Source organism: Equus quagga, chromosome 2, assembly GCF_021613505.1.
Source record: "Equus quagga isolate Etosha38 chromosome 2, UCLA_HA_Equagga_1.0, whole genome shotgun sequence".
Classification (NCBI taxonomy): Eukaryota; Metazoa; Chordata; class Mammalia; order Perissodactyla; family Equidae; genus Equus; species Equus quagga.
The window spans coordinates 161203884-161231074 of NC_060268.1; the positions used below are offsets into that span (position 1 = coordinate 161203884).

The 27191-nt window shown below is 41.3% G+C and overlaps 1 protein-coding gene across 1 annotated transcript in view; it reads right to left on the bottom strand.

The window, feature by feature from the left end:
* The window catches only part of SORCS1 (sortilin related VPS10 domain containing receptor 1), a 476329-nt gene that overhangs the window by 147053 nt on the left and 302085 nt on the right, over positions 1–27191 (bottom strand). The window contains exon 5 of the mRNA XM_046654074.1: positions 13183–13256. Coding sequence (XP_046510030.1) covers positions 13183–13256 — 74 coding nt within the window. The remainder of the gene's footprint in view (positions 1–13182; positions 13257–27191) is intronic.

The window sequence follows — 27191 nt, forward strand, 5'->3', positions numbered from 1 at the left end:
TATCCCTCCTGCCAAGACTTGGAGCTTAATTCTCCTTCCCCTGAGTATGAACTGGACGTAGTACTTACTTCTAACAAATGGAGTATGGAAAGGAAAGCAGTAACTTTGCAATGGGGAGATCTGGCAGACACTACCTTAACCAAGTGGTCAAGGTTAATGCCATTATCAGTAATAAGATATATTGATACATTGTACTCCTTGATACTATGTCATAAGAAGGGCACATCATTTCTGTGATATTCTTCCCAACAATCTATTACCCTGTAATCATGAGAAAACATCAGACCAACTCAATTTGAGGCACATTCTACCAAACACCTGACCAGTAGGCTTCAAAATTGCCCAGGTCATCAAAGGTAAGGAAAGACTGAGGAACTGGCACAGATTTGAAGAGACTAAAAGATCTGACAGATAAATGCAGTGTGGGATTCTGGATTGGATCCTAGATCAGAAAAAAGGACATACGTAGAAAATCTGGGGAAATCCAAACAAAATCTCCGGTTCAGTTGATAGTACTTTACCAATGTTAATTTCTTAGTTGTGAATATTGCACCATGGTTACATAAGATGTTAACATTTGGGGAAGCTGAGTGAAGAGTACACGGGAACTCTGTGTCTTATCTTTGCAAGTCTTCTGTAATTCTAAAATTATTTCAAAATAAAAAGTTAAGGGGAAACAAACTATACTCAAATCTCGTAAGGATATACTCAATTATACCAAAGCTATTATAAATAGGAAAGTGATCTATTTTCACTAAATCGTTGTCATTATGTGGAATGGATGGGTATGTTGTCATTTCATCATGTAAAGCAGGTAAACTACTGTAGCATTTCAGCTGTCAGAAGTTTATGATTCATAGATTTCAAAAATCACAAAAAAATCAACTTTTATTATTTTTCGAAAAATGAAAAGATTGGAAAAGTGGCTCTTATTACTGGATGTTCTTAGTCTCCATTTGTTCAGAAGTGGAAAACAATGTGGACAGAGAGACTTTTTACTCATTCCAGGGCTGCCCTGGTTACTATGGAAAGAGCCTGATTCCAGCCGACAACATAAATATGTGGGGCCCAGGAGCTGTTAAAACGAGAGCTCGAATGTGAGGCTTGTGCCTGATGTGGCCATAGGCTATATCTGTTTTGGATTCCTCTGTCTTAGGCATCTAGTTTTCCTCGGCTACTGAATTACTCAGGAAGGCTAACTGCCCATAGGAGGCACATGGAAGAGCCAGCCTGTTCCCTAGGTTGGTGATGCAGACGCTATCCCAGGCACATAAATATTCTAACAAGTTTCATCTTGTCACAGTAGAGTCATAAAGTTGCTCTGTTCAGCACATGATAATGGCTTTGTAATTCAATTATTGGTGGTATTTGTCTTCTGGGATTTATATGCCTTAAACTTCGGCACTCATGTAAAACCCTTTACCATAAATCTGGGAAATGCTGCAGCAGGTTCTGTCCCCCACCCTAGGGCACATCTTGCCATGCCTGTGAAAACCTTGACAGCTTTCTCTAAATTATGGGATTGCTCTGTTTAGAGATGTTGATGTTTTAAGTGCCAGAGCCAACAATAAAAAACAGTAGGACAAGCCCATTTCCTGTAGTTATTCTCTTTAAAGAAAGATCCTGATAGATAGACAAAGCTCCATTCTCAATCTAAAAGGCTGTTTTCAGCCATTTATCTAGAATTTTGTAGAAGAGATGGCCTGAAAGTCACAGGAGGTCAGATAGGATAGCTTCTAAGTTCTGTAAGAATCTTGAGATTCTGAGGCTAAACACATTATGGTTAGTCATCTACATGGAGTCATTCGTCTTACAGTTGGTTTTAGGATCTTCCTCCGCCTCCTCTGCCTTTCATTCCCACCCAGTCAAATGAGCCAGTTTCTGGGTCTTCTCTACCCTTTTGTCTGGAATTTACCATCCCACATCCTAATTGGTTACCTACTAAGGCAACCCTATCTAACCTTTGATTTGAAAAATAAATATCTATGGCTGCCTCGTCTCTAATATTTATTCCTTATTTTTCACTCCTTCAACAAATATTTATTGAGTATTCAACTCATTTCATCAATTCCCAAATACTTTTTTGTTTTTTTGAGGAAAATTAGCCCTGAGCTAACATCTGCCACCAATCCTCCTCTTTTTGCTGAGAAAGATTGGACCTGAGCTAACATCCGTGCCCATCTTCATCTACTTTACATGTGGAATGCTTGCCACAGCATGGCTTGCCAAGCGCTGCCAAGTCCACACCCGGGATCTGAACCGGTGAACCCCGGGCCACAGAAGTGGACCGTGTGCACTTAACCGCTGCACCACTGGGCTGGCTCCTTTTTTTTTCATTTTAACATCTCTTAAATCAGTAGGTATCTTATATCATTAAAATATTAAAGTTTAATTGGCAGAATTTTTTTTGGACAGATACATAAAATAAGGGTGTGTCTTCATTTGACAAAATTTTAGATTTGATGATATATAGTATGTGCCAGGCACTGTTCTAGGCACTTCTCTATCCTAGCTCTTTGGTCAGTTTCTTCTCATCTTTGGCCTATCAACAGACAAATCCCTTTCCTTAGAAACCATTCCCTAGAAACTCCCCCGTCATAATTCAATAAGAATATATATCTGTGTGTGTGTGTAAATCTTTTCCTTTCTTTTTCCTCTCTCTCATCCCTCTATGTTTCAACATAAGATGTATTAATAGTGGCTGACCTTACAACTCGGTAGTTTGGTTACAGAATATAGAAAGGGGAAGTAGGACTCAATTAGAGGAGGAATATCACCCAAAGAGAGATAATGTGACATATGCAAATTTTTCTCATCTTTTTGAGGAGCTATTTATCACGTTTTAAATTGTACAGGGAGAAAATCTCATTATTCCAGATAGAAGCTTAGTTGTGTTTTTGTTTTTATTTGAAAGTTATATGTAGTTTCAAAAGATGTGCATAGGTGCCAAGTTTTCAAGGGGTAGGCTATGGTGATCTTGTACTGGATCAACTTGGACAAGCCACAATTATATTTCCAGAGTCTCTACACGGTTCCGAGTTAGAACCCACCAAAAAGAAATATGTACAGTTTGGAAGGCAGGAGAGAAGCAGAAGCCACTTCACTCCGAAGGTTGTTTTGTTTAGATCTGATGAGAGGCAGTGCAGAAGCGCTCATAGGTTCCAGTGTGTCCTCACCCTTCCCTCCCAATTGCATCTCCAGCTTTTCTTCCAGATTGCCAGCCTTGTGAACTCAGGCCCAAAGCCAGATGCTTGGTTGCAAATTCCGAGGGGCAGCTATGCAGGGGCAATACCCTTTCTTATACTTCTGAAGGCACTCCCTCTGCGGGCACACCCCCCAGCAGCTGCAAGCCCCCTGAGGGAAGGGACGATGGTTCCTCCATCTGCATGGCCAAAAGGCGGCTCTGAAAATTACTCAGCTGATGTAAATTAAATAAATTGAGTAACATGAGTTTTCAAATAATTGAGAAGGTGTAAAACAAAACAGTAAGCTGATTTTCTATCCATTGTTCCTGATTCTGGGGCAACACAGAAGTAAAATGCATGTACACATTAAAATTCTCATTGAAAATATAAATTATTAAATTGAATATCAAAATGAGATTGCCACATTTCGGAAACTCTTTAATATCCATCTCCTCCCTATTCCTCTTTTTTTATAATAGTTAATATTTATTCAGCATAGTGTATATTAGAGTTTAGCCTGAATTTTTATTTTTACCCTGACAAGTATATGAGGAAGACACTATTATGATGACCATTATACAGATGAAGACTATGAAGGGTTAGAGAAGTTAACCAAATAGCTCATCACCACACCCCCTGAAAACAGGATTCTAACAAATTTAGTGTTCTGAATCCAGAGCTCTCACTCTTAAACATTAGACACCATCTCTTACTGACTAAAAGCAGCATACAAAGGTGACCAATGATTGAATGAGCAAGAGAAATCACACATGTAGATGCTGTGCAAACCCAGAGGCTCTTGAACTTGAAGGCTAAGTGAGGTCTGACCACTAGGGCATAAGTCCATTTCTTTTAATATTATTCTAAATTAAGAAACCATAAATTATGAGGATTTTCCCCTCTTTCATTCTCAGTCAGTGCTATCTCTTGCACTCTGCCATCATAAGAGTTCTTAGTGGAAATCTAGAGAAGCGATCAAATCTCAGTTGCTCAGAGAGAGGAGGTGCAGTCCATGGAGACAGAAAACTGTCAAGATAAGGAGGACAAGAATTAACGGTGGCCATTAGTGAATGAAGGTCACGAGAAAAGCGATGGGCTCACACTCTAGCGGGGGAAATTTAATTTAATTTGTAGGGAAAACTTGCTAGTCATAGGAGGAGATGAGTTGCAAAACAGTACTCATGTGGAGATAATTAACAGAAAAGCAAAACAAAAAACAAAACACTAGGTCTCTCAAGATAATGAAAATCCTCTTATCTAGCACCCATAGTCCAGGTACAAGAAATGCTCCACTGCAGCTCTTGGGATGGTCTCAGGAATGGTTTGCCACCACTTCTCCCTGCTCCTTACCCAAACCACACACATGGTTCAGCTTAGAGGGTAGGGGGCTCAGAACCACAGGAGACTGCTAGGGAGGAGGAGTGACAGTATAAGAGAAGAGAGAATAAAGCCCATAGTCCACAGAAAGTGGGGTTCTGAGTTCTTCCTAATCCCATATTCTGAAATGTGTAAAGGATCTGTGAATCTGGGCAGCCCAGGGCAGTACTCCCTGTGAGAGCAGTCTAGGATGCAGTCACTCTGGCTTTGCTTAAATTCTCTACTTATATGGATCTCATTACTCCTCAGGACAGCCTGCTGAGTTAATAAATAGCCTACTGCATAGAAAAGTGTTCATTTTACTGATCTAGAATTTTCCCCACTTCAATATATTCTTTGATGGCTTAGAAGTCTAACCTTTTCATCACGGGTCACCTATTACGGCTCCCTAATTTAACAGATGAAGTCCACTCAAGATGTGTTTCAATCTGGATGTGTTTGTGGGTTTGTGTGTGTGCATACACATGTATGTGTGCATCTGATGAATTTCAGTATCTTATATGTGTGTGTGCATGTGTACACATAAGTTTCTGCTGCTGTTTACTATCGTGCATAAGATAGGAACATTTTAAAGACAGAGTCTTGGTCCTTAAGGAACTTATCTTGTAGTAGAAGAGGAAAATGAAGACGTAAAAAGATAGATATAGAAAATATACCAAGTGCTAAGTTACTTAATAATAATTATGATAATTTGTCATTTTTATTCTCAAAATAAGCCTTGGAAGAAGGAAACTGAAACTTGGGCAGATGAAGGAGTTTCTCAGAATCACTCAGTTAGTAAATAATGAAGCTGGGATTTGAACCTGCATATGCTGACTCTAAGCCCATGTTCTGTCAATCACGTACACGGACCTGTAATACAATGGATGTTACAATGCACCACATTTTATTTGTGAAATAATCACATTTAAATTCAGAAAATAAAAAGATTCTTCCTGCCTGGAAAAACAAGTAGCAAGAACCAAAGAAGGCTCCGTGATAGAGGCAGACTTCAGTCTAAGGTCATAAAGGTCCAATATTGCGATCCAATAATGACAAAGATCCTCACACATTATGTCTGTAGTCAAAGACCAAACTTTCCTGACACATAATAGGTGATAAATTTAATCACTCCTAAAACAAATAAGGACAGTTTATCCCCAGGTAGAAGCATGTATAAAACCATAAAGATAAGAGGTATGGACTGGTCCACAGACTAATCAGGGCTTAGAATTATTTACCTGGCCTCTTGGAATTTAGAACACAGAACTTGGAGCCTAGGTTGGCAAGATCCTAGCTACATTCTTACTCTTTTCAATTTTACGTTGTAAGCACTGAGGAGCAAGGCAAACACTTGAACAGGGAAATGCTTACATGATTGCTTAGGCAGTAGCGTGATATGGGGAGATGAATGGAGGGGCTTTCTCACTATTCCTAGTGAGAGAAGGGGGCTGAACCAGTGTAACGCTAAGGAGAATGTTAGATAAAATTGGCAGGCATAACTTCATGGACATAGAATTGACAGAAACTCAAAGATTTAAGAGGGGGTGAGTAAGAGAACAAAATTGAATGTGACTCTACATGCTGAGGCTGGGATAAGGGGAATGTAGAAATATGGAAGCCTATAAGAAAAGCTGATTCTGAATGGAGACATGTTCCACTCCTAGCTCAACATCAAATCAAAAGTGAGTACTGGTCTTCCTATAGAAGTTCTCTGCAGACAACGGCCTGCCTCATAGCTTTGAGTGAAAGATGAGGCAGAGTATCTTGAAAAAAATAGCCATAACCCCTTCCAAATAGAGTACCAAATTATCTTGTTATTTTGATAGAAAAGTTTTCCTTTTTTTTTTTTTGTAACATCATTAGACTCCATTCCATTTCCAGTTTTCAGGATCTGGGGAAGGAAAAGTGCAGTGGATTCTTTGGGTATTGAATCCATTAAGCCCATCTAGGGAAAGAGAAAAGAGTCACAGCCATCTCATGCCATATCCTCCAAGGCCCTTTGGTTGAGTACCTTAGAAGTCTTGGAGATGCTGTGTTATTTATGGCCGGGAAGGAAGAAGACAAATGGTCATGGTGATCTGGTGTATATCAAACAACAACAATGGGGGCTGGCTGCGTGGCTCAGTGGTTAAGTTCACGCGCTCCGCTTTGGCAGCCCAGGGTTTCACTGGTTTGAATCCCGGGTGTGTGCACGGCACTGCTCATCGAGCCATGCTGAGGCAGCATCCCACATGTCACAACTAGGACTCACAACTAAAAATACACAACTATGTACCGGGGGACTTTGGGGAGAAAAAGGAACAAAATCTTTACAAAAAAAGACAACAACAACAAACGGGAAAAACCCCTTGAAATTGTCTTGGAAGCAATATTCAACAAGAACTGGAGGATGAGTGGGAGTGATATGAGTCAGAATCAGAGAGAGAAACTACTTTAAGTCCTGGAGTGTTTTCTGACCATAGCCAAATGAGTTGGTAAAAGTTTATGGATCTGCTTCTCATACCTGAGGTTAGAGCAGAGAACCATAGGCCAGGTATACAGATAAATGTGACTTTAATGACTGAGTGTAGGGCCCAATGGATACGAGGTCAACAGGAGATATCTGCCAACAGAGCAGTTCTGAGTAAGAAGAGAGCTCTGTGGAGCAGGGTCCTCAGAGAAGCTTCCAGGAGATCTGGAGCTCAAACCAGTAATTTATTGGTCCCTAGTATAACGGGGGTGGTGAGGTAAGCTGGAGAAAGCATAGCTCGGTGCTGAAACAGCACAGGCTCTTTAGCCAGACATACCTAGGTTTAAATTCCATCACCAAAACTTACTAATGCGTGACATTAGGTAAAATTATTTAAACTCTTCAGGATTTTGTCTTCTTATTTATCTTCTTATTACTCATGTATAAATGGGAATCAAAACATCTCCCAGCAATGGGCATCTCCTGTTGATAACGTCCCCCTTTCCTTGGTAAAAGTACCCCAGCCTTTCTTGGGACTCACCATTCCTTACCTTCTGTCCATGTGGTTTATTGGAACTGATTCTACCCCTAGGACTAGATGTGAACATGTCACCTAATCAGGGTCCATAACATGTAATCCCAGGAGTTTTGCTGAAACAACAAGGAAGAAGGTGTTTTCTTTTCCATTGGAGTGAATCTGGGAAGACATAAGATGTCAGAGACCACCAGGAGGAGAGAGTAGGCCTGAGAGGGAAGCTAAAGTAGAGGAGAGTAGTGCTGATTGATGGGGAGAGATCAAGATCTGATGGCTTTAATGAGATGCTAGATCTAGTAGAGTCTAGGTAAAGCTAGACCTTCTGACCTTCAAGATCTATGAGCCAGTATCTCTTTTTAAATTTTTTTCTTAAAACAGGTTGCATTTTTCTTGTCTTGAAAATGAGTTTTGATCAATAAATTATTTCACATCATTGATTTGAGGATTGCTTGAAACAATCAGGCAAAACAGTTTGCACAGAGCTTCGCTCAAAGTAAGTGCTCAATAAATGGGACTTGTTGCCAAAACTGTGGAATGAGAAATCATTCATATTGGCTGGCGTTGAACCATGAGAATGAATGAGAATGTGTACATGCTCAAACACATCGAGTATGGAGTTGTAAGTATTTCTGTACTTCTTTGCTATACAATACAGCTGTCATATGCCCCCTGAGGGACATTAGTGAAACAAGGCTGGCATACCAGAACAACAAAGGTTCACTGTGGGGCCAACTCTTAGTTTTCTATGAGTAACTTAGTCACATAAAATATGTAATCATCATTCAGTCATCCCTGTTTCCAGCCAGCCCCCTAGATGTCAGAACAACACAATCAATAAGGTAAGTCTGAACCTATTTTTAATTAAGTGAAATGGCTCTAAGATTGCCTTGTCTTTTATATAGATAATAGACTGCTGAATGGTTTATAATGAAAACTGCCTCCCAAGGCTTTGTCCTGAACTTGAATCAGATCCCAACAAACCACATTCATCAACCTCTAATAAGGAATTTGCCTTTAGGCAGGAGCTTCACTTATTCAAGGCATTTGAGTACCACTGATCCTTCAATTCCACGTTCTTCTTCAATGTCAAAATGCAACATCTTGGCCCTTATTTACTGGACTATTAAACTCAGTTATTATTAGGGGATGCAGGTGGGAAATAAGTCTTGAATTCGGGGCTAATCTTAACTACCGCAAGCAAGGGCCACGGACACAGACAGACCACGTTTCAAAACCTAGCCGTATTACATACTATGTGTGATATGTTGAATAAACTACCTCACTTTTCTATTTCATCAAAAGGAGGATACAAATCCCTACCTCACAACCTTGTTATGAGGACCAAACGGCATGATTTATCATGTGCTCAGATCACTGTAGTTACCTGACAAATACAAATCCCTATTATGGAATTTTATCTTGCTGACACTGAGTTTTCTCACCTGTAGTTTTTTCCTAATGAAAATCTATTCTCCCTTTTTATGATAACAGAATCCATCTTTTTCCCTGTTTAGGAATCATCTCTCTCCCAACCTTGAACCATGCAGTTTGACTGGAACTCAACCCCACCTTCTATTTCAGTTGCCAGGGTAGATAAGTGTCTGACCTACATAAGTAATGTACCACCTTGTATAGCCTTCATCCAAGCTAGACCACTCAGATTCAATCTCGGGAAATAAAAGGAAAGAGGCCAACTGGTTTGACGGGGCTTCTAAACTGTCAGAACGTAAGACTAAAGCTGATGATGTTCATCATTGCCACAAAAGGGGAAAGCCAATCTGTGAATGAGGCCAACACAGAGGAACACAAGAGTAACAGATGCAGAAAGTCAGCCGCTATTAATATTATTATTATTACTAGTCAGCGGGCACTTAATACAATTCTTAGGCGCCAGGCACGTAACCAGTTCACAAGAAACATCTCATTTAATGAAGTCGGTATTAATTATCTTTACTGTACAGAAGAAAAAACTGCTGCATGCAGAAATTAAGTAACTTCCCCATGATCCCTTACTTAGCAAATGGCAAAGCTAGAACTCACACCTCAGTATCTCTGAGCCCCTTAACCTCCAGGCTGTAGTGCCTCCCGATATAAAAGATTTCTGACATAGTAAAGAACAAGACTTATCACAGTTAGCTAAATCAAAAGGACACCTATTCTATTAAGGGCAATATTCTGCTAAGATATGTTTTATAAGATGGCCTGTACATGTAAATTGGTTTTAGAAACAATTTGAACTCTTTGGAGGAGGGTTCATATTTATGTTAGCTATGGTAGTACTAACAGCAATCACTGTGATAACATAAAAGTAGGCTCTTACAGTCCATAAATATTTTACAATTGCCATAGATTATTTCCAGGGGTGGCATTACTATTGCTGTCCATAATTAAGATATTTCCCGAGTCTATTAGGTGATGAGGAAAAAACAGAAATTCATCTTCACTTTTCTCTGTGGGCAACACTATGTTATTACCCAGGGTCACTTAACAATTTGATTTTGCACTAGGAAAATTCCCCTCAGTCCTTTCCAGACACCCACATCCAGGCTCAAAGAAGAAATGATTAAACGGGGCTTCTTTTAATTAAGCTTACTGAATAATCCTAGATAGCCCCATAGTTCCTGTGTAATTTGAAGCAACTGGTTTCCAGGAGGGAGTCTAAAAATCATTGCTGTGGTTGACACCTTTTCTGCAAGCCTTGGGAAGTTTCTCAGAGTCAGAAACTACAGACCATGTGGCCAGAGACCATGAGATTTTCATCAGCAGTCATGTACACTATGCAGTTTACAAGGTCTCTCGCCTTCTCTGGAAAAACCAACCAAATTTAAAGAATCTGCAGGGGCCATTGCCAAGCCAAGTTGGAGAGAGACACACACAGGCACTGTGGCCAAAAGCGCTTTGGGTTTTCTCTTCTCATCTGCCTGAATGGGCTGGATTTCCAGAGATCACAACCCCAGCTCAGAAAAAAGGTCATGAGGCAGAGGCAACAGAGTCCACTGATTCAGTAGAGCATGGACATTGGAGCCAGACTGCCTGCATTTGAATATTGGCTCTGCCACTTTCCAGCTGTGTGATCTTAGCTAAATTACCTGACCTCTCCATATCATGTGTTCCCCATCTGTTAATGATGATAATGCAGGGCTTACTTCATAAAATTGTTATGAGGATTAAGTTTGAATAATGCTTATCACAATGTTAGGGCTTGAATAAAGAAGATGTAACTCTCTGTTCCCAAAGACAGAAGGAGGGGTATTATTTATTTTACTTAACAGATTAATTAGAATTCATACACAGTCAAGTGTAAGGTTTTTATAAAGATAGTATATTATGACATTTGGTTACAAGGACTTTGCTAATCAGCCTTTCACAGAGAAGACCTCCATTCAAAGAAGAGATAAGAATGGATTGCAGTTAGCACCAGTCCACTCACCTCACAATGCTGTGTGTAAATATGACCCCCAGTGAACTGGAAAATATTATGGACCATGTACCGCTTACATGGGAAATATTCTCATTTCAGTTCTTTTTCTCTGTGCATCCTTTTAGTCAATGCTTTTCTTCATTTCTGTTGGTAGGAACAAACTTCCGTCCAGTTCTCTGTGAATTGCAACTTTCTACCTTCTATTGCTGGGTCTATCTGCACAAATTTTTAGTCTCTTAGAAGCAGGACTTAAGGACAGATTTGGCCCTCACACTTTCTCATCAACTCCATTTCCAGGTTAAATTAGGAGGACCACATACATTTCTTTTAGTCTTTCCTTTATTTATTTTCTGAGGCCTTTCTATGCACATATAAGACCAAGTAAATGAGAGAATGAAAAAAAAAAAAAAGACATGGGCCCTCTTTCCAAAAAAGTGATTTTACAATTTATAGGCAAAACACAGAGGTACAAGGTGTCTTGTGAATAAGGGACACGATGAGTAAGAGGGGAAGAGAAGAAGCGCTCATCAGAGAAGGATGACTCAATGGTAGCTAGAGTTGAATTCCCAGAGAAAAGAAGAAGCTGGTTTGGACACGGAAAGCAAGGCTCAAGCCGCTCCTGAGCAAGAGCAGCAGTGGGAAAAAGTCAAATAGCTTCTACGTAAAAAAACCCTTTAATCATAAATGTCTCTTTATGATGGGGGAACAGGTACCACTCCATGTAGAAGTCTCTCCATGTTATCTTGGAGCCAATTTGTTTGCAAATGACTTGTCTTTCACTTTCTCAGGCAGTTTCACTAGCGTTCTAAGAGATTTCTCTAATGCAATTCTCTGGCTTTCAACTCCCACAGGGGTTTTAGGGCAGTGTTTGAAAACGAGAAAGATAAAAATGCATTCCTCCTCAAAGTGAGAGAATTGGGGTGGGGTGGGGGGCTACTGGGAGCATGTAAGTGCAGAGGCTGATGAGAGGCAGCGTGATTTTAGGAGGAGTATAGGGGAGACGTCTTTTACTGTCGTAGTTGCAGGAGCTCATTGGCTCCTGAAAGGTCACTGCCCCAATGATTCTGAATGATGTGAACGAGGGATATTTAAACTCTGTCTGAGCTAGTTCTTTATAGCACTTTTTTACACTAGCAAAAGTCTGGAAACAGCCTAAATGTCTTTTCCCCAGGCAGATTACATAAATTAGGGTAAGGTAGAGTCATATCTTTTGGCAGGGGTTAGGTTGTAAATTCAAAAGGGATGGATAAGTAATGTTGAAATTACACTAGAATGCTTCATACTTTGTTCTCGCTTTGCCAGGATCTAGGCCCTTGGAAACTCCAAAGCCAAAAGGAACTTGTGTTATTTCTCTTCTTTTCATTTGTAGCCGCCCAACCCCATGGAGGGAGGCCACCTCTGTTTATCAGGGGGATGGCCTCCGGTGGCAAAAAAAAGAAACTTTCTTTGTGTCCTTCTTTCTTTTGCTGTTCCTCTCTGTCTCCCCCCGTGTGAGGACACAGCAAGGAGGCAGCCCTCTGCAGTATCCTGCAGTATCCTCTGAAAAATCCGGGTCTTCACCAGGAGCTCAATCTGACAACACCTTGATCTTGATCTTGGGCTTCCTGGCTTCCAGAACTGAGAGAAATAAATGTGTTGCTTAAGCGATCCAGTCTACTGTATTTTGTTATTAGCAGTCCAAGTTGACCAAGTTCTCACACATATCTATATACGTGTTTGGTAATTCATAGAACGTCTTTGTAAGGATAAGTAAGACACTAAGAACATTGGTTGCATCCCATATGACAGGAAGAAGGTCTAGAAGCCTTGAAATCAGGAATGGGAGGAAGATCTACGTTTAGACTAAAGACGATCTACTTATTTACACTGAAAACCTTCATTCTGAACATGGAACATATGTGCGTATAATGCTTTTAGTAATAAAAATCAGTATTAAAACGTTTTTCAAGTATCTGTCTCACAAGTCTCAACAAAATATAACAAAACAGCAGTGACAAAGCCCTGGCTGTTCCCTAATCTCAGTCACTTATTTTGGGTTCATTAAGTCATTTGTGACACTGTTTAACATTCCCATAAAATGTTTACTACTCCAATGTCACATCCTGCCGTGGGGGATGTGGGCATATCCCAAAAAGAACAGACCTCATGTGAGAGCTCTGGGTGAGAAAAGGAATCCCATGCTCATTTACTAGGTGATAGCTTAATAAAGTGCACAAAACAAAGCAAGACTTACCAGTAGAACCTGTTTGGTGCGACCCCTTCCTGGATAAGCTGCCACCTTCTTCCAAATTCAGCGGAGCTGTATAACTGTAGAGAAGAGAAATTATTCAGCACCATGACCTAGTAGTGCATTGAATGCACAAACATCACTTCAGTGAGTCAGTGATAATAATAATAATAATAATGATGATGATGATGATGACAATAATACCTACTATTTATTGAGCTCCTGCCATATGCCGAGTGAGTGTTCTACACATCATCACTACTCCCCACATACAATCTGCAAGGTAAATATTAATATCCCCATTTTATAGTTGAAGAAACTGAGGTTGAGTAAGATTAAGTGATTTGTTGGAAATCACATGCCCATTAAATCTTAGAATGAACTAAGATTCATACTCTGTTCTGCTTGGTAAAAAAATCAGCTGTACCACTTGGCCTAGCACATGCAGATATGCAGACCATTGTGTGTGACACAAAGAAGTGCGAAATCCAGGCCTGGCTCTTGAAGAGCAGAGAGTATAACCTGAACCTGACTAGAATAATGAGAAATGCTTGAGGCCACCAGTGATAAATGAATGCAAAGGAGACTCAGAAGTCAATCAGGGATGTTTCAGAAATGTATGGGGATTCAGTTGGGATCCAAACGAATGACAACATACAAACTGCCAAAAATAAGACAGTCATTACTCACAAAGGGGACAATGTGGGTCAAAGTGGTGAGATACACAAGGACAGGATATGAATAAGCCTGGCTTAGCTAAATAAATTTAGATGAAAATGTTGAGGGCAACTTGGAAAAAGTTAAGATGACCAGAATTGGTCCTGCAGGCAAGAGGAGTCAGTGTTGATCTTTTTAACAGTAACCAGAGGAACTTCAGGCTATAACAGCAGCCCACATGGACTAAGCTCTTACTATGATCCAAATGCTTCTCATGCATTATTTCATTTAATCCACACACTATCCCTGTGATATATGATGTTACTATGGACATTTTACAGTTGGTTACACAGCTGGTAAGATTTGCAGTCCATTTGCTACACTGCTTCAGTATTCTCCAAAGGCAACTGCAAAGAAATACTGCTCATGGGACAGAGTCTAACCTTCTACATACTCCATCCTCTCCAAATGCCTTTCTTCTCTTCAGTCTTCTTCTTCATCTTGGCTTGCTCCACCCTTCTACTCTGCTCCAATAATCTTTACAGCACCATGGAACCCTCTTCTGCTTCCAGAAGTGTCCTCTGCTGGCAGCCCAGAGATTCCCGTTCCTCTAGGCTTCATATGGGCATTTGGCTACGGACTTGAAAAATATCATTTGGAACGTCTCCTTTCTGTTCTGTGCCTGGTCTGTAACCCGCTCATACACCAATCTTCCACCACTGCACTTGCCAAATCCACAGTGAATGGATGGTGAGTCATACTGTACTGAGTACCATGACTGTCCAGCCTTGTCCTCTCTCCAGCCCCAGCACTCATTGAAGGGTCAAATGACTCACCCAGTGATTCACCAAGGCTGCAGATGTACCAGGCATGTCCAAGAAACAAGTCAACTCAAGTGAGTACTTACTGACCCTCGGAAGAGCTTGCTATGGAATTATGTCCATTGGATCAAAACACATTCTGAAGCCAAAAAAGCTGAAAAGTCTGGCTACTAAAGCAAGCAGGTCATTTGGCTCCAACTACACAGTATTTGGGCATCTGGCCAGGGAGAAACTGTGTTTTTTTTTTCTTTCAAGCCTTATTATTTTTCTCTGCCCCATCATGCCTGGGGGACAAAAGTTTCCTGGGTGCATTTCATGCTTGATTCGTTTTAAGAGTGCCAAGGAGAGATGGGGAGGCAGCTCCCCTCGTAGAGATAACAGAGAATGAGACAACTCATTCCCTCTTAATGCAGAACCCAAGCAGCTAGGGGAGGCACATCCTTCCTCTTATTTTCCAGCATGTCCTGAACACCTTGCATTTAAATATGCAGACTTGTATAACACAGTAGGGACTGATCTGGGATCTGGGAGTGTCTGCTTCTGCCTTTCTTCTTGCTCTAGCTTTTGTTAAGCCCAAGGCTGCACTTGTTTCTATGAACTTAAAGGAAACAGAGTTCATATCATTTGTGTGTGCCTACGTCTACATATAAATGTATGTTAATATCTAGATTTACATACAAAGATTTATGCAAGTATAACACAATCAGGGTGGTGTGCAGTAATAAGAATTATGTGTGTGGAGGCTGAACTCAGACATATCCTGAAAATCACACATAAATTCTGAGGGCTCATGTGGCTACACCAAGGGATTGCCATCCCTGCTCCCCCACAGAATTCATCTCTGTGAGGAAACACTGGGTGCCAGCATCAGTGTTTTTTTTTTCCTCTATGTTTTTTTAAATTGATGCCCCTAGGCTTGGACTCAAAATCTGTGGGCCAGACAGGCATGTCCCAGCCAGATATTTGTTTTTATCCTCTTCAAGGGGCTGCTTTGTTATTTGTGAGCATCCAGAGGCCCCTCAAGCAGTGAGTATACTAAACAATCCAATAAACCAAGCCTCTCTCGTTCAGCTCAGCAACATCCTTCTCAGTTTCCTCTCTCCATAGGCAGCCTTTGGTGTTGGTGGACTCACCTTCCCATTCACACCTGGGCACATTCCCCCTCCCATGGTTTCACTGATGCTACCCGCTCTGGCAGAGGTGGCTTCAAGACTTGTCTACCTCAATGTCAGTCTTCTTTTCAAGATCAGATCAAAGGACAGCTTCTTTATGAACCCTCTCCTACACACGAAAATTCCTAGTAGCCTCATTTCCAAAGAAAGATGATACAATAACAGATGCTATCAAACTACAGGTCACATATTTACGTTTAATTTTCTTAGTAGCCTTTCAAGAGGGCCTTCTACCAATGCAAGGCAGAAATTCCTTCCTAGCTAAAATCATTCTAAAACATGTGAAACTGTTCCCTGCCTCTTTGATGAGATTACAAAGTTTTTATATGTCAGGAATCCCCTCCTTCTATATCTATACAGTGCCTAGCACAGAGTAGATAATCAAGAAAAAAAATACTGATTTTGGGGGCCAGACTGGTGGAGCAGGGGTTAAGTGTGCACGTTCTGGTTCGGCAGCCCAGGGTTCGCCGGTTCGGATCCTGGGTGCAGACATGGCACTGCTTGGCAAGCCATGCTGTGGCGGGCGTCCCACATATAAAGGAGAGGAAGATGGGCACGGATGTTAGCTCAGGGCCAGTCTTCCTCAGCAAAAAGAGGAGGATTGGCAAATGCTACCTCAGGGCTGATCTTCCTCAAAAAAAAATATATACATATCGATTTTGTACCACGCAAATCCCCTAGTGATGAACCTACCTAGTAAAGTACCCAGGTTTCCCAATGAATGGACAAAGGTAATTTATCAGAGGAAAATGTTTTGCTTCCATGGATCCATAGCTAGAAGTTCATATATTTAAAAAAAAAAAAAAAATCTACAAACACCAGCACATTTGAAATTCCCAAGGATTTGCAAGCAGGTCTTGCATATTCAACCCTAGACGAAGCTGCTCTGTATGCTGCACCTAATACTTCAAACATTTCCCCCAAGAAGCTAATTGTCCAGCTTGGTGTTATACTAAGAAAGGGAGAAAACAACCACTCACAGCCATTCAAGGTAATGTGTTAACTAACCTGCAGAGTCTGACAGCAAAGTTCTCCTCCACAAAGAAGGGAATGATATCAAAGCCTTTTATCCAATGACTCTGTCTCAGCCGCTAGTGGAAGGCTTCTCGTGTAGACCGAGTCAATGGCCTTTAAGAAAATTCTAGTGTTGGCAGCACCTAAATAAGATTTATTTCCCTCCCTGTCTGTCTCCCCAGCTCCAAGGTTTCTTTTGACTGTCAGAAAACAGAACTGAGAATTATCACACTATCCGTCACATTAGAAAAAGCAGCAGCAGTGTTCTCCAGCGATGCTGAGCAGAGACGGAGAGATTAGGGAGAGGAAGAGAAAACATTTGAACTAGTTTTAGGAGGATAACAAGTTTCAGCTACTAACTCTCCATCATGAACCTCAAAATGCCATTCTTGGAGAGTATTTGATTTTGGTTTTGTTTGCTAACACTGGTACAAAATATTGGCAAAAAATGGAAGGAGCAGAAATTTTAGAATGGGAGCAGGGAAAGGACTTTGGTTAACTAAGAATGCAAGAAAATCCTTCCTGTCTAAAATCCTTCTGAAGTCTCTGAGACCACTTCCCTGCCTCAGCAAATGTAACTTAATGAGCACGAGTCTAATGCTCATCTATGCTCTAGATCTATCAGCAGCCTCAGGGCCAAACCCTCCACTCTGTCATTATGCTGGTCTGGGGCTGTCAACACTCTCCTTCCTGCCACGCTTCTCTCCTGAAGGGTTTTTCTTTTCTTTCAGACATCTCTCGCATTGGCTTGTTTTCTTGCCATCTGCCTTTGTCTGCTATGAGAAGAATGCAGATAAAAATACAGTTAATTACAAAGGAGGCAATTGCAAGGGTTAGTTTTGTTATAAGCTTTTAACCCATTGTTCAATCCTCTCTGGTGCCACCCTCAGGAGGCCTGGAGAGCTGCAAGTTGGATGAGGGCACAGGCTCCATGGAGAATAAAGAGGGATGCCACAGGGCGACAAACAGCCTGGGGGGTGAGAAAGAGAGAGATTCACTGGCTTTGCTCAGGATTTCTAATCTACAGCAGATTAAGATGGGGTGAGAGAAGGGGGTATGAGAGCAGCTGTTTCCAACTTTCATTTTCCAACTTCTTACCATTCACATTTTGGTTGAATTCCTAGCAGAGCAGCATCTTTCTTTGAAGAGAAATTCCTAGCAGAGTAGCATCTTTCTTGGAAGAGAAATCCAACTTCCTTATGTTGATGCAAAAGCTTGCAATCATCACTGTCTCTGGCAAGTCTTCTCAATATTTCTAAATTGGGTCAATGTAGCCCCTCTCTCCAGATTGTTCAACAGGCACACACTAGGAATTTTCTTTTGTAGCTAGGAAATCAGTGCAAAAGCACAATTTGGTAGAAGGGAAGAGTGATAACATAACATGTTTTCAGTCTTTGCTTGATGGGAGTGGATGCTTTCACCACAAAGCTCCCCATGGCGATGTCCCCAGTCAGGAGGCAGGTCCCTGGGTCTCCTCCGCATAGGCTCCTTCAGAGGCTTCCATGTTGGCGGAACACTTCCTGCAGTCGGCTCTTTTTAAGGTTGCCTGCTCACTCCTCTTTGCTTCTCTGCCCTTAACATTTTAGAGGCAGGAGGCCTGCAAATTGTACTTCTTGAAAAGGCTGACAGAAAATCCTACCCATTCTATCTTATTCGCCTCATCCTCATACTGCCCTGGGGATGGCATGGGTTCCAAGACTCACCCACCTCAGGATTCTCCAGTTCTCACTGCTGTTACTGTATTCTTTTTAGCACGAAAGAGACCTACTGTTGGGGCCCAGGGCAGGCCACCCCAAAGAATGCCACAATGGCATATTAATTATTTTGAATTAAAATCACTTGAGAAACAACTGGTGCGGAAAGAACACTTTGACCCTCTCCCTTCCCCGGAAAGCAGGAAATAAATCTCTCATGTGACAGGAACCCTCCCTGCACCAGGATGCTGAGAGAGAGATCCCTATGACTAGATAGGGAACTCAGGACGAGAAAGCCTGTATAAACAAGCCTTGTTACTTTTTACTAATTTACTACCCCAAGCCCAAATTCTGCTTAGAATTTCTTTAGGTTCTTTACTAATTAGGTACCCAAACCTAAGTTTCTTCGTCCTGTCAAATCCTCACAAATTTATTGTTTCTTTTTGTAAAAAGATATAAAGATGCCTACTTTGGTAATTTCTCTGAGCATCATTTTCAAGATCTCCCATCCACATGAAATTAAATTGGTTTTTCTCTTGTTGATCTTCCTTTTTGTCAATTTTTTTTGTTTAGTGAATTTTTGGTGAGGAAGATTGGCCCTGAGTTAACATCTGTTGCCAATCTTCCCTTTTTTTTCCTCCTCAAAGCCCCAGTGCATAGATGTATATCTCAGTTGTAAGTCACTCTAGCTCTTCCACATGCAATGCCACCACAGCATGACTTGATGAGTGGTGAGTAGGTTTGCACACAAGATCCGAACTGGCAAACCCTGGGCCACTGAAGCAGAGTGCGAACTTAACCAGTCAGCCACAGGGCTGGCCCCCCTTGTTTCAATTTTATTAATTAGTTCAGCCAGAAGAACTCAAGAGGTGATAAAGGGGGAAATTTCCCCCTCCCTGACAGTACCTTGAGGACTTCAAATAAATTTCTAATGCCAGGCCTGAGGCATTACAAATATCAAGTTCCTTCCTCCACCAGGCTCAATAGGAAGACAGAGAATCAGTCCAAAGAAACCTGTGGTCTTCAGAAGTGTGCTCTGATGTTCCGGATTCACAGCACAAGAGAAAGGCAGGACTCACTCTAAGGGGAAACCATATTCCGCCTAAATAATTTCATACAGCCTAAAATAACTTCCTAGAAGCTCACTAAGTGCTCACCCAAGTCTTCTTGGTTGCTCACCACTAGTCTTCACCTAAGTCTAGTGAGAAAACCATGATGACCATCCCAGACTAGCTCCCCCATCCTCCAAAGATCTAAGTTCCTCAAAGAAAAAGCAGCTCACCAGGATATATCACCGACAATGTATAGTAACATGTAATACTCTTCAGAGTGCTATGGCGGCCTATGTAGGAGAGGAAAAGCTGGGAATCTTCTAAAGCTTTCAAGGTGGGCCTAGGAGTACAGTTAAAATTTCTTAATATGAATATGGGAAGAACGAGTGTTCAGGGATGGATGGGTCAGTCTGAGCAAATAAACAGAGAGGTAAAGCTTAGCGTGCTGTTTTTCTCTCTCTTTTGTCAACTGCAAGAGACCCAGTTTGGCTGGGATATGGAAAGAAAAGTGAGAGCAGAGGCTATAAACAGAGACTGGGAGAAGGTTGGATAGATGCAATGCTAGGAAAACTTCTGGGGAGCTAATGTAGACTGGAACCAAATGCCAACGAGACCAAAAGACAAGAACATCAAGGCTGAGCATTTAGGCTTTGCCGATGAAGAGGGAGCAGGAACGATGACATGTCACTGGCTCCATCAATCTCTCCCGAGGCTGGATTTATCAAATCTGTCACTGGCCATTCCCCAGCTGTCACTGAAGTCTATCACACACCCCACAGTTGGGTTTGGCACTCTGAGACAGGCGTAGGGGATTAGACATATGGAACTGGGGTTGGCTGGAAAGGAACGGTCAATATGAGACCGTGCGCCAGTTAGATTTGCAGACATTTCCTGTGCACCTGGCTCTGAAAGTATAAAGGAAAATGATAAGATAGAATCTTGGCCTTTAAGTTTTTCTAATATAGATGGAGAAATAAATACCAGATCAATAAAATAATTAGAAGCTAAGATAAGGATCTATCCCACAAATCCCTCAAAATCAAGACACTCATAAAAAAATGAGTAGCTCTCAATAACCATATAATCACACCATTATTTAAATACATAGATGATAAAGCTCAGCAGTCTTGAGAGACAAAAATAAGTAGAAGGAGAAAATCATCACCTGAAACATAATTGGAACTGTGCCTTCATAAGATGGGTTTATTAGCAGTGTGAAGACGGAACGGAGGAGAGAGAGCTCAGTTAGAAGGTGACTGTGACAGGGCAAGGAAGAGATGAGGCCTGGGTTAGTCAGGGCCCCTGGGTGTGAGAAGGAAGGAAGAGAACAATATTAAAAAAATAAACAAAAAATTTTAAAAAACAGAAAAACATCTGGCCAGATGTACAGCCTAGGAGAAGATCACTCCTGAAAGCCCCTGCTATTTTGCCTGGGCAGGCGAGTTTTACATCAGACCCCTGGGACTAGAGCTGGTGCGAAGTTGGAGGAACAGATCTGCAGAGGTCACAGTGCTCGTGTCTCTCAAATTGTCACGAGCTGGTGTGATGAATCGCTAGGGGCTCTGGGCACCTGGGAGCCAGCAAGGGGCAAGTTCCCTCTTGTTCGCAGGTCCCTCCCTCTCCCAGCCTCTCCCCTGTGATCATCAAACGACAGTCCTCCCTGTGCTATGACACTCAGCTCTTGAAATGGGTACTGCAGCATCTATGAGGGAACAGCATCTCTCATGGGAGGTTGGGCCAGGAGGAAAAGGTTAAATAAAAATAGGAAAAAAAATGGCAATTAAAGAAAAGGAACAATATCACAGTGGCTTTTCTAGGGAGGCAAATGTTTTGGTGCGAGGAGGACTGGGTGCGAAGACAGTCAAACCGGGCTAGACCCCTAGTTAACCCTACCAGGCACTTGATATGCTACCTTGCAGGATTTTCTTAACTCCTTGGAGCCTCAGATTCCCTAAATGCTAAATAGGTATAACGACATATCTGTTTGGTATAAGAATAAAGCTCATCGATGTGAAAAGCCTGGCAGAGTGCTTGCTCCAGAGTAAATGGCCAATACTAGTTCTCTCTCTCCCCCATTTCTGCTGCTGATTATTGCCTGCAGCCTTAGCTGTCTTTGTTTCCAGACCTTCGGGAAGAAAGGAAGGATCTCAGACAATGCTTCCATGTTCCCATCCTCTGAGGTTGAGTATTGTTTAGCATGGTCGTTCTTGGAGCAAGCAGCCTTTGGATCACAAGTCTTGTTCCAGGATATTTTCTCATCATGCCTGTAGTTAGACCAGCCAGGCAGGCACGAGTGTTAAGCAAGTTGGGAGAGTGAGACCCTTGGAGACCTGAATTGGTGGCTTTCCATCTGAGAATATTTTATATTAAAGATATAGCTCAGTAAAGGAACCTGGTAATTTTAGAAGGATATCTGACTTCTGGTTTCTCTTCCTCTTGCCAGCTATAAGATCCTGGCTGGGCCTCTGGATCTCTTGGGACACTGAATATGCCATGTGTAATGTGAAGTTACAATATCCTATACACTGAAGATGGGAGGTTGGACAACGTAACATTTAAAATTATTTTTTCAGTATGAAAACCATAGAGTCATAAATTCACAAAACGTGTCTGTTCACAAAGCCAGGACTTCCTCCTCCCAAAACCACTACCTTCCTTGGCAAAATCGTTGGTTGTGACCACTCTTGACAAGGAGGAGTGCAGGAAAATCTTAGCACTACTACATTATTCAAGGGCCATCCTTAGGGTTAGGTCTTTTCTGGTTATCTCTTGAGTTCATTTAAGAAAGAGATCCATGATTTCTTTTGAGGTCAACTGTCCTTCAAACTTCCCCAGCCTGGTGTATGGATTAAGGAGGCATCTTAATCCATTCAGACACATGTTGGCAGCACAGAACAGATCAAGAGAGCTGGCTAAAAAGTTGTATAATCAAAAATGTAACTCTATTTAAAGGTTAAATAGCTACCAAATAACATAATTGTGTCTATCCAAACCTTAATCCCGATCACTCGTTTTAAACTATCCATTTCTCCCTATTCTTGCAGCATGTTTCATTCAAATCATTGGGAACAGGTATATCAAACTGTTCTAGGAAACAATGAAAAATAATGATACAACCTGGTTAAACAAGGTATGGAAGCTGAACACAGGCCTTCCTTGTTTGCATATGATGGCATTTCAGCTTGAGAATTTGTTTTATAAACAAGAACTGGGGTTGACATTTACCAAGCTCCCTGGTTTCCATTCTAATTGCCAGTTTTGTACTTGGATACTTAAATTATTTACATATTCATGGGATTAGAAATCAGCTCTGACACTGGGAAATTTCAAGCACATGGAAATCCTGCCAAACCAGCATGGTATATAATGCTCAACATATTTCTTATAAATAACTGAGTGCCTTTTCACTTAATGCAGTGCCTTGGGGAAAGGTGATGGCATTAGGTAGATATCAGTTTCCTAAGTGTTTGTGCTTGTGCGGAAATCATTTGAATATCCCCAGGGGGCTGAATTTCAAGGATCCATTTATCTTTTATTTCAGTCTTGCCCTTTTGACATTAAGGAGTGTCTAGGTCTAATCAAAACAGAGTAACTGTGACAACAAATCCTTTAATATTTAATGGTTTACTGTTATTATAATCAATAATATTTTTTAAGCACCATATATATCGGTTCTTCCTTGCTCCATTCATTCTGATTCCTTGGTGCTTTTTAGTGAACGACTAAGAAGGCATTCAACATTGACTAAAGTGCCTATAATTTCAGCTACTGGGAAGACCCTGGACTACTGCTGAGGCAGCCTTGTGTCTAAATCCAGCTATGCCACACCAGGTCAGCTATCTCTTAGGTCGTTGAATAATACATTGGCTAGCGTCCATGCAATACTTGCTATGTGCCAGGCTCTGCGTTAAGTGTTTTATGTACATTATCACAGCATCCTCAAACAGTCCTGTGAGGCAGGTACTGTTTATTCTTACTGTATTCACAGTTGGAGAAACTATAAAGTGAAGTGACCTGCTGAAGGTCACACAGTCATTGGTAGGGCCTGACAGAGCAGGAAGCTGAGACTCTTACCTGGCTTGCTCTATTTTCTATAATAGTGAGAAACCAGTATGACTGAGTTTTGGAAAATGACATGTATTCCCTTATGAAGTGGCCATTATTTCCCAGGGAATGCCTGGCATTCTAAGCAGCCATGATAAGCAATGCTTCTCTGTTAGGGTCCAGTCAGGAAAAGGAAGGAAAGATTACAAAGGAAGAAAGGGAAGACTTTTTTGTTAAGAATTGATATGAAACCGTTTAAATAAAATTGCTGGACTGGTAAAGAGAGAGAAGGGAGAGAACTAAAACTAGTTATTTTCCTTAAATTTTCTTCTGTGCAAGTTACTAAAATTCTATAGTGTGTTATCAAACACATTGGCAATATATTTTTCCTTTTCTATCAATATATGATTTAACTCAAAGTCAGCCTTCAGGTGTACAGAGAATATGGACGTTAATATTTAGGCTTTCACTTATTTGTGAAAAGAATCTCCCTTATCAAAACACATTTTCCCAATGGAATACTATTCAGCCATAAAAAAGGCAAAATTAGCACATTTTCAATAACATGGAATGGACCTTAAGGATATGATGTTAAGTGAAATAAGCCAGACAGAGAAACACAAATAATACATGATTTCACTCACATGTGAAAGATAACAAACACATGGCTAAAGAGAACAGATTAGTGGTTACCAGAGGGGAAGGGTGTTGGGGGTGGGCGAACAGGACAAAGTAGCAGATATGTATGGTGATGGATGAACATTAGACTACTGCGGGTGAGCATGATGAAGTATATTCAGGAATTGATAAACAATAATGTACATCCAAAATTACACAATGTTATAAACAATTATAATCCCAATAAAATTACTTAAAACAAAAAATAAAAAACAAACACATGTTTTTCCCCTTTAACACCATGTTGTGGTTTTGGGTGTATCTTTTTTGGGGAGGGGGGAGATTCGCCCTGAGCTAGCATCTGTGCCAGTCTTCCTCAACTTTGTATGTGGGACATCTCCACAGTATGGGTGATGAGTGGAGTAGGTGCGCAACCGGGATAGGAACCCACGAATCCCAGGCTGCCGAAGCAGAGCGTGCAGAACTTTAACCACTTGGCCACAGGCCTGTCCCCAAGGTTGTGGGTGTATCTTACCCACATATAACAAAATACTGAAGGTGAGGCCAATGTGCAAGCTTTAGGATTTCTCATTTCTTGCATAAACTGTGATTCTTTGTAATGTAGAGGAGATGAGGAATCATGCAGGTCCCCAAGTGATATTACTTGGACTTCTGACTCATAGAACTCCAGAATAAGGGAGACAACATAAACTAGTGAATATTCTAGAACTGCTACAAAATGAAGAATGGTCCACCAAACTCTCCTAAAGGTTTTGTCTTCCCTCTACAGAGTTGATCACTCATTTGCATTTTTTAAATTCACAAAACAATGTAACGTCTCCTGAAATAAAATTGACAGGGAGATCCATGAAGTAGAAATGATGAGAAAGACATAAGGAGAAGAAAAAAGTGATTTGGGGACCAACACAAGGCAGCAGAAGCGGTTTCTTGCCCTGCAGTTTTCTGTTTTAAATTTTTGAGTTAGTCATAAACACTTAAAAATAAGAAAATATCACATTTCAAACAAAGCAGGATTATGTCGCTCGAAAACATCTCAAGGTCTGGTGACACGTGACAAGCCATCTTCAGTGGTAAGAACAGCAGGCTGGAGCTTCCCAACATCCAAGGCCCCCACCCTTCTTAATGAACACCTGCTCTCCAGGTTCCCGAAGCTCAGACCTAGCCACTCTGTTCAGTTAGATTTCTGGCTTTTGTGTGCAGGAATTGAGTTCATGGCCTAGATGGACTCGGACATCCTAAAGGGTGGGGAAAGGAAGCACACTGTACAGCACCAGAGAAAAGTGGTCCCTCCTGCATATGGTCAGGGGCAGCAGCAGCTCCTTCTGCAGAGGTACTCGAGGAAGAGGCCTTACCAGCCTGGATAAGCAGAGCAAAGAGGCCTCACCTCCTCTTTGGGAGTGTTCATGTCAGTTTCACAACATTGCAGACTCTGCCCTTTACAAATTGCACCACCAGAGCAAGCCCTAACAGAAAGGTCCTGAGCCAGGCACCCCAGGATGGTCAGCAAAGTTGAGGCGTACGCACACTCTTTTCCTTTTCTCCTGTTTTTTCTTTTAGTCACATCTGCGTTTTGTTTTCTCTCATTTCAAATGTTTCCCAACACATCATGTTTAGTGAGGTGTTTAAGACAGACTGGGAGATGTCGTTGGAGGCAATGTTTTATAGCACAGTTTGTACACTAGTTTATTGCCAAATTAAAATAAAAATGTAATCTGGTAGACTCAGCCTGCTGCTAAGCCTTCCTTGGGTGTTTTCCTGTATTGAGGCAAGAAAGGGAGGGAGAACCAGCCAGGAAGAGATGAACGCTGCCCATGTTCCCCTACCTGCTCCATTTCCAAATGCAAGGAAACAAAAAGAATGAGTGGAATGTTTGGTTTGCCCACTGCTTAATTACAGAAATAAAAAGATAAATAAAGGAAGGAAAGATTTTGGTGCACCTATAACAAATGCTGTGGAATTCTTCATGGTGTCCATAGTGATTTACTGCTGTTTTGTAAGAAGTCTAAGGAATGTGACTTTATAGGTCCAATGTCCCTTTGCCGGTTTGACATGAAACTCACATAATGTGCATAATATTGATTTTTCTGGAAATTCCAGGGCTTTCCAAGGGCACATCCTCACATAGACCCTTCAGAGGTCAGGTGTCTGGCTCCTGTGTCTATACTATATTAGTCCCCCAGCAGGGCTTCCCAAGTACTCAGTCTACTTCTTTTAGAATTTCAAAGGGAAAAAAGTCTCCAAACCTTTTCCCTGTAGCCATTCCAGTGGTGCCTGGAGAGCCACATGGCTATTCCTGAAAGTTTTCATTTCTTGGCAACCACCAAGACACTGAATATCACAGATACATTTCTCTCTCTAAGAATAAAGGCTAAAACATTAAAACATCCTGCTTTTACAAATTTTGAGGGCATTTGGCCATTTATATTTCTCCCTGATTAAAAGCTATTTTTTTAAAAAATTGGCTTCCCATGCAACTGATGGCCAGTAAAACTCCATCTTGGGCCAGAAAAGACAGTCTGTTCAACAAAACTCTTTGAGTCCCTTAAAATGCTCACATCAAAAAGCCTCCACTAGGTGTTGAGGCATTCAAGATAAAATGCAGTCAGAGCAGAACATCACAGCCCATATGGGCTCTATCCTGCAAGCCAGAGATCCAGACTTTAATCAGGGCCTTAAAAGTCTCACTCACTGAAGGAGAGAAAAAGCAATGGCAGGGAAATAAGGGAAGAATAAAGGTCGGTATGCATTCAAAAGTGGGAGAATATGCTAGAAAAGACAACAAGGACAGAGAGAAGAGAAGAGGACTCTCCACAGGTGAGTTCTGAAGGACTTGCCAGCTCAATAAGATACTTTCTAAGAGATAGTACCTTTTGCCTGAGGATTCTGCTCACCGTAGGCTGGTGTAAAACAGCATCCAGCAGA